This window comes from Ammodytes marinus (genome assembly GCF_949987685.1).
Source record: "Ammodytes marinus genome assembly, chromosome: 10".
Classification (NCBI taxonomy): domain Eukaryota; kingdom Metazoa; phylum Chordata; class Actinopteri; order Uranoscopiformes; family Ammodytidae; genus Ammodytes; species Ammodytes marinus.
The window spans coordinates 28,454,572-28,463,044 of NC_137214.1; the positions used below are offsets into that span (position 1 = coordinate 28,454,572).

The following is an 8,473-nucleotide window of genomic DNA, read 5'->3' on the forward strand; positions in this document are numbered from 1 at the left end:
TGATGTAAGCCGTCATCGCGAGACTTCAGCCAGGTGTTACGGTGTTACGTCGAGTTTTGTCAGCCCGACGAGACTTGGAAGCACCTCTAATAAAAACACCATAACAAACATTAGGACTGAAAATGTCAATAATATACTCGGAGGGTCTGTTCGAAACCACTTACTTGCTTCCTACGCTTACTAACTATGACGTCAAATTGAGTAAGTAGAACGTAGCCTAGTACATAACAAACATGTAGGACTGAAAATGTCAATAACATACTCGGAAATGTAAATGACATTATGGATAAATTAATATTTTTTAATTTCCCTCTGTATTTAGCTGCATTTGTATTTGTATTAATTTAAAAATAGATATCTATCTATCTATCTATCTATCTATCTATCTATCTATCTATCTATCTATCTATCTATCTATCTATCTATCTATCTATCTATCTATCTATCTATCTATCTATCCATCCATCCATCCATCCATCCATCCATCCATCCATCCCTCAATCCCTCATCCATCCCTCCCTCCATCCCTCCATCCATCCATAACTCGACGTCATTGAAAATGAGGGTCACCCCTCAATTGGTCTCTCGAGGATAAATAAAAGTTAAGTGAAAATGAAATGAAAAATTATCCGCAGACAAAACTCGACGTAACACCAGCAGCATGTGACGCGTCATGTGACGTGAAGGCGGAAGCTGTCACATAAACAGAACAACTAGCTTTCCGAGAGCTATCACTTCTGTACTTAATTTGACTTCTCTCTGTCATATCTTCATTAACAGCACAATTAGTTGATGGTGAGCCATGTCTTCAGGCCACGTGAAGGACACGAGCTTCTTAGGAGGCAGAATTCCTCCAGAAATCGAGTCAATGTCGAAAAACCTGAAGGATGTTGACCAAGAGTTGTTCAGGAAAATACTAAAAGGTAAATATTTCTTAATTTCCTGCGAGATATCACTCATTCTGGAGCTGTATAGAAGTCTGTATGAAATGCATATATATTTTATATTTTAAAGTTTTTCTCAGTTGCTTCACGGCATTTGTCCACTCAGAATTGACGTTTTCCAAAGAGTTGACAGTTGAAACTCAGGACTGAAATAAAAAGTCTGTGGCCAAAACTACACTTATTATTGTTTGCCAAATGCTCTAACATTCACGTAACATTTAACACGTGATGTTACAAAATCAAACATTTCCTTTCAAACAACACAACTTGTCAAATCAACATATTGCTTCATTCAATCATTACACAGTACTACTCACAGCCATCCATTTTATTCTTTTCTCAAACACTTTGCTGTGTTAAGAAGGTGATGATGGATCACAGTTTCTTTATGCTTGTCTAATAGTGAGCCTGCTATCGATGTATGAATGTGTGTGTGAATGGTAACGTGGGAATGGTAACAGGTCTCCCTTGAGAAAGAGTCTCCGGTCTCAATGGGATTTACCTGTATAAACATAGGTTAAAAAAAGTTAAAAAATAAAATAAACAGCCCTGAATGAAATAATTGTTACATTCACAGGGCTGCTCCACATAAAAACAAAACAGACATATAACTGCTGTTCACTGTCCCTACTATCTGATAACAAGCACAACTCTTACAATTACATCTATATGGCCCTAGCCGTACCTGCACAAAGTGACACTAAACATTTGTCATACTTCTGGAAGCACTGGCATAGATGCCTGTATGTGTTTTAAACCTACTTGCTGTGTTTTTATTTTATTTTATTTTTTTAAGATATTTTTTGGGCATTTTTATGCTTTATTGATAGTGCAGAGAGACAGAGGTGAAATGGGGCAGAGAGGGGAGTGACATGCAGAGAACGACCGCGGGTGGGAATCGAACCCGGGTCTGCTGCTGGGCCCGGCCCGGGAGGGGGACACCTTACCAACTGAGCTAAAGGCGCCCCCCTTGCTGTGTTTTTCTGTAGTATTTTCTGTTTTGTATGTTTTTATATGGAATAAAGTAAAGTTTATCCATCTATATAATAAGTGAGCTAAATGTCACTGTATTTCCATTTTCCAACCAGTTTACTGTCCCTACTGTCTGATAACAAGCACAACTCATACAGTTAAATTCATTCTAAAGTGTTTTGAATGTCCCTGTTTTTCCCCCAGCTGTGGTGAGCGCTCTGGAGGGTAAGGACAGCAGAGAGACGCTGCGGTCGATAGCAGAGAGCAGCCTGGTTCCTCAGGACAGACTCACTCACATTGTGGCAGGAATGTACCGCGTGCTGTCTGAGGCAATACGCATCCCCACTGCATCGCTTAAACAAGAGGTGAGCCGGAGATTAACCCTGGAGAATATATATAATAAAAGGGATATAAAGATTCAAAGAGCAAAAACTGGAATACAAGAAAATGCTTAAAATGAAATTGTATTCCAGAAAAAAACATTTAAACTGTTGCTGTACTTGAGTTCAAGAGTAAAACAGTTTGCTGACTTCATCACAAGAGGTGAGCTGGAGATTATCCCTGCGTTCCATATCGCATACTCTTTTCTATTTTTCTATTCTACATACTACATCTGATCATAAAAATAATCTAGTTAGGATGCAGTAGGCACACAGTTGGGACATCCTTTTACTTATCTATCCCCACAGCTTCACTCAAACAGGAGGTGAGCTGGGGAATTAACAATGGAGAATATACAGCTCCGGAACAAATTAAGAGACCACTCCAAATGTTCAGTGTCTTTCGGTTTACTATTTATAGACATATGTTTGAGTAGAATGAACATCTTGGTACCGCGTGCTGTCTGAGGCAATATACGCATCCCCACAGCCTCACTTAGACAGGAGTTGAGCTGTGGATATACACTGGGAAATAATATATGATGGCCAGCCAGCTTCTACCATAATAGTGTGACTGTATGCACATCAACAACAACATAATTGCACATTTTAAGATTCATTTGTATTCTTTATTTTATATTAAAGAAAACAACAACTTTTGTGTGTGTCCCTATTTAGGCCTTCAAAGAGGATCTCAGAGAGCTGAGGTAAATTCCATCATTTGTATCACAACCTGAATTTCCTGATGCAATTCAACCCCTAAATAGGCTACATGCTGATTTTTATTTTTTAAATGTTTTGTCTCTTAGGATACCTGAAGACTTCATCACAGATTTCTCCAGTGTGGTGTTTGGAAACCGGTATGTTACATTAACATCATTTTAAGTTTTAAACATTTACGTAGAGCTGATTTTACCATTTTTTATTCTGAATTAATACATTTAAGAGAAGAAAATTTCTATAAAAAATAGTTTACTCCACTAGTATTTTCCAAGCCGTTTAACAGTATCTTAACCATTGAGTCGACTGACCAACCATTCACATCCCTGATTGTAACCTAAACTTGTTGTAGTCAGCGATGTTCTGCTAACGCTATGGATGGCATTAAGATACTGAGCATGGAGATGTCTTCATCTTTAATAATAATAATAATAATAATAGTAATAATAATAATAATAATAATAATAATAATAATAATAATAATTGATTGGATTTATTTAGTGTTTTTTGGAGGTCACTCAAAGACGCTTTACATCACAGAGAAACATACATAAAGAAAAGAAAAACTGGAAAACAAAATACAAAAAAAATTCAAAATGAGGTTTGGAATAGAGTCAGGTGTGGTATGGGTGGGGTCAGGTATCATATGCATTTCTTGGAGAGGTGAGTTTTGAGTTGGCTTTTTAATGAGTTTTTTGAGTCTGAGTTTCAGATGTTTTGGGGGGAGGGAGTTCCAGAGGGTTGGAGCAGCTAATGGCATTACTTCTGTGTTCCCAGGCGAGCGGCTTTAGAAGCAGCGACCGCCCAGAACGACCCTCATCTGCCCACTTTGGAAGACTTCAAATGGAGGGTCGACGTCGCCATTTCTACCAGGTGAAATACTGAACTGTGCATTTCTACTTTGGTGTCTGCCTGGTAGCTGTTTTGCCAGAAAAAAAATATTATATAGAACATGGGGTTTTTATGTTTTCTACTTTGTCACTTGCTAAAGAAAAAGGTTATGAGAGATTTTGAACATATTTTTATTTTTTACAACTCTTTTTATTTGGTTTTCAGAGTTAAACATATTGCCTAAAATAGCATAGAGGCAAACATATCTCTGACACAAACATATTGTTTGACGATATAAAAAAATACCCTTAAGGGTGAACTGTCATACAAGTCTAGTATCAAAAACAGGTAAAAAATGTATAGGCCTATTTTTCACATATGAAATTGAGTAATAAAAACAAAGGTTGACCATTCTCTCATATTTGTTTACTGAGTGAAGTGTGTTCTCTGTCTCCTCAGCTCTTTGTCCAGAGCGCTGCATCCTTCGGTTCTGATGCAGATGAAACTATCGGACGGGAACTTTCACCGCTTTGAGGTATTTAAACAAACTTCTTTCTGATAATACAAAAGAATCAATATAAGATTTAAGAAAAAATTAAAAATATAGCTATATGAAAAAATTAAAACAGAAAACTAGATTACATTTTAAGATAAAAGATGCAATCGTCAGTTCTAAAATAAGTTTAAAATAAAACATAGTCACTTTAAATTAAACAAAATATAGTTTTACTTTGCTAAGAATGGTGACCTTTCTGCCTGCATGATTCAGGATAAAACACATGTTTTATATTACTATAACATTAGTTTTAGTTATCAAGTTGTATTTTAAGAATACATATGTGGTGCATACATTTTTTTTATTGAAATAGTGATTAATAAAAGCTCACAAACCAACTTTAGAGACTTAGCAGCAAAATGCTAAAAAAAATATATATATATATATTTTGGTCACTAGAGGGCGCCATACTCCACCCCCTCCGTTATAACAGCAGGACGGCCGCTGCTCATGACGCGGCTGTGAAACTATATAGAACACAAATAAAATAAAAAATATAAATTATTAAAAAATTACATGAGAATATACAATTGTGTATTCTTCTCTTGTAATTTTGTCAGTTAAAAAAATGTGACTTTAAATTAAACAAGATGGTTTTAATTATTTATTTATTTTGACTTTGCTGCTTGCTTGACCCAACAAACACATTTGCATATTACTATAACATTAGTTTTAGTCATTAAGTTGTATTTTGAGACACATGTGGTGCATAAAAAAAGATATTGAAATAGTGATGAATAAAAGCTCACCAATAAACTTTAGAAACTCAGGACCAAAATGCTCAAATCTTTAAAAAAAAAATCGTTATTTTGGTCACTAGAGGGCGCCATACTCCACCCCCTCCGTTATAACAGCAGGACGGCCGCTGCTCATGATGAGTGATGACGCGGCTGTGAAAGTGGGTTAATATAATGTGGACGGAAGCAAACAAAGTGACGCTGTCGGTGAACATGACGTGCCTTTTACGTAACAAGATTAGATCAGAATTATAAGATTAGTAACGACAACATCCGATGGTTCATTCCACACACCTCACATCACGATATGTCCCTCACTGCTGCTGCTGCTGCTATGACAACTAATAAAGCAGCAGTTAAGAATATTTATTAATACGTTTTTTCAGTTACTATGACATTGAAGAAAATGGACAATACATTTTTTTATAAAAATTTAGGCAATTTGTGTTTGTTGAAGTCCTTGAATGTTCTGTTTAAGAAGGTGTGGTAACCCTGGACAATTTGATAATTGAAAATAAAGTTAGAATTCCTGCACAGTTTTTCAATTAAGAGATGATAGTGTCTATAACTATAGATCAGCAAGATCACTAAGAAGATAATTGAACTGGGGTTGCCATATATTATAAAAAAGAGCATTGTTGATACCTTTTGAATTATTATTTTTATTTTCTTTCTCATTCAGGTGCCCGTGTCTAAATTCCAGGAGCTGCGTTACAACGTGGCTCTGATCCTCAAAGAGATGAACGATCTGGAGAAGAAAAGCATTCTGCAAATACAAGACTGAAACACTCTATCACTGCCCTGTGTACTTCATGTCGCTTTTGAAATGTATTTGATTATTATTTTTATTTTTATTTTTCACAAAATTTTGAAGAACGAAGACAAAACGATAAGGACTCCAATTTCTTTATTTTCAAACACAGATCTATTGAAGCAGACTGTATCACTCTTCTCTCTCCCTGTGTTATAAACTGTACATACTATAAGCATTGGTCATTCCAGAGGCTGTTTGGAGATTTAAAACAGCTGCAAAACCTCCATTGAGCCCAAATACACCCTGCGTTCCAATCCCCATACTTCCCTTCTATTCAGTATGCCAGAAAAAGATTTAGGATGTCCCAATACATGCATGTCAATTGCAGTATGCCAAAAATACCTAGATACCCCACTAACTCCAATAGCATTTTGAAGTATTCGTCTTTACTCTTGACATTTCTCAACACAATGAAAATAAATCTTCCTTATCTGATTTTTTTTTCTCTCCTGTGGCCCTAAAACTCTTCTGTACTTTAGTATGTAGTGTAGTAAAAAGAAAGAGTATGTGATTTGGAACGCAGGGATAGTTCTTCAATGTCCTGTAATCTACCATGTTGTTTGAGAGTGAATGTTTTGTTTGAGTGCGTCTGAATCATGAGGATCAAACAGTTTTTAATTTTCCACTCATGTTTTTACACGTGGTCCAAGCCATTGAAAGAACAAACGCTGTTATATAAAATATAAAAACGATGATTGCACTGTTATGTTGAATGTGTAATTACCTCTTAATTCACATTTCTCTAATAATTGTGTGTGTGTGTGTGTGTGTGTGTGTGTGTGTGTGTGTGTGTGTGTGTGTTTGCACCAATACAACACTGTAGAAATGTTTCAAAAGATCGTAATCAACAAAGCCTTCGTTCACATAATGAGAAATAAACTGAAACAGAAAGGCAACGTCTAAAAGTTTTATTTAGCTCTGTTACATACTTTTTCATCAGTGGCCCCATATTAGCTTTATGGTTGAACCAACAATATTTTAATATTTGACTAGATCACAAATGAATGTACTATTATTTGAAGGTGTAGTCGGTGATTCTGGAGACCGCTTTTTGTCAAAATCAGTGAGTATCTCCTCACAATCCGCTACCTGTCCTTACTGTACTGTGTGTGTACTAGGGGAAAAAAAATCCAGTGTTGATAATACATAGCGTATATCAATCAATGTTTCCGGTGTCTTAAGACCTTAGTGTGTGAGAGATGCCTTGAGGATAAGTGCTGATCCAAGCCGGCCTATTTAGGAAATCCAGATCTAACTAAAGGAGTGTCCTCATTTGCATATGTGTGTCAATCTGTCCGTCACTGCTGTCGTCGTGGTAACACCAGTTCTCTAGCCTGATAGTGAGATTGAGTCCACGGGCCAGACCGCTTGACCTATATTAGTATTCAACACTACTACTGATCAGCTGACAGTAATCCCTCATCCACACACACACACACACACACATACAGACAAGCACGCGCACACACACACACACACACACACACACACCTCATTTGCAGTAATTAGTGTACTTTTAACATGAAGTAGTGCTTTAAAAAGGAAAGAAAACAAAGCAATGTTTATCATTATTTCTTTTCATATCAGAAGCTAATCTCTAATCTCTTGCCCACTGCTGTAATATAACAGTGTTTAAAATGATAGGTCATTCTTTTTTTAATCACCAAGAGTTATGGTACTGGGGGGGGCACACATGGTAAACACATTTGAAAATGATGCTTTAGCAATCTTTCTATATTCAACAAGAATTTGCCAAAATACACACACAAACACACACATGCAGGCACGAACGCACACACAAACACACACACACACACACACACACAGCAAACAGGTTTTATTTCGAGGATGCAGGATATGCTACTTCAGGCAATGCTAATAATACCACCCACACACACACACACACACACGCACACACACACACACACACACACACACACACACACACACACACACACACACACACACACACACTTCCAATCCCTTAACCAACAGTAATTAAACTTTGACCGTAACCTATTTCTACTTCCAGTCTGACGTAACGTTTGCGTAGGCCACCGGCCGCTACGTCACAATCACAGGATGTTGGCAAATGACAAAACTGCGTCAAAGGAATAGAAGAGATATAGAGTTATAAAAATCTGACCTAGAATTTGTATTCATTTTTCAATACTTATACAGCTCCGGAAAAAATAAAGAGACCAGTCTGGATTTTTCTTAAATCTTCTTCTCTACATAACTTATTGAAAATGCTCTTAATGACAAAAAATGTATTGGAATTTGGTAGAAATGTGGTCAGTAGTTCATATTTTAAAACCAAAATGTTCATTCTACTCAAACATTTGCCTATAAATAGTAAAACGAGAGACACTGAACATTTGGAGTGGTCTCTTAATTTTTTCCAGAGCTGTATAGTCTTCTTGCTTCATATCAGGCAAGACACAGCAGGTGAATAGGGTACACTTTAAACTTATATATATCATCAGGAAACTTTGCCAGTAGTTTGCACAGATGCAAGC

At 36.6% G+C, this 8,473-nt stretch overlaps 1 protein-coding gene across 1 annotated transcript; it reads left to right on the plus strand.

Moving 5' to 3' along the window:
* Positions 1-711: 711 nt before the first annotated feature.
* Positions 712-6,803, plus strand: commd5 (COMM domain containing 5). Its single transcript, XM_080035154.1, has 7 exons — positions 712-923; positions 2,121-2,281; positions 2,975-3,003; positions 3,106-3,156; positions 3,794-3,889; positions 4,307-4,382; positions 5,823-6,803. The coding sequence occupies exons 1-7, from the start codon at positions 803-805 to the stop codon at positions 5,922-5,924; spliced, it is 636 nt and encodes a 211-aa protein (XP_079891280.1). The 5' UTR covers positions 712-802; the 3' UTR covers positions 5,925-6,803.
* The last annotated feature ends 1,670 nt before the right edge of the window (positions 6,804-8,473 follow it).

Coding starts and splice junctions, on each gene's coding strand:
- commd5 (XM_080035154.1), top strand. CDS start 803: ATGTCTTCAGGCCACGTGAAGGACACGAGCTTCTTAGGAGGCAGAATT. Junction 924..2,120: donor GTTCAGGAAAATACTAAAAG/GTAAATATTTCT, acceptor TTTTTCCCCCAG/CTGTGGTGAGCGCTCTGGAG. Junction 3,004..3,105: donor GAGGATCTCAGAGAGCTGAG/GTAAATTCCATC, acceptor TTTGTCTCTTAG/GATACCTGAAGACTTCATCA.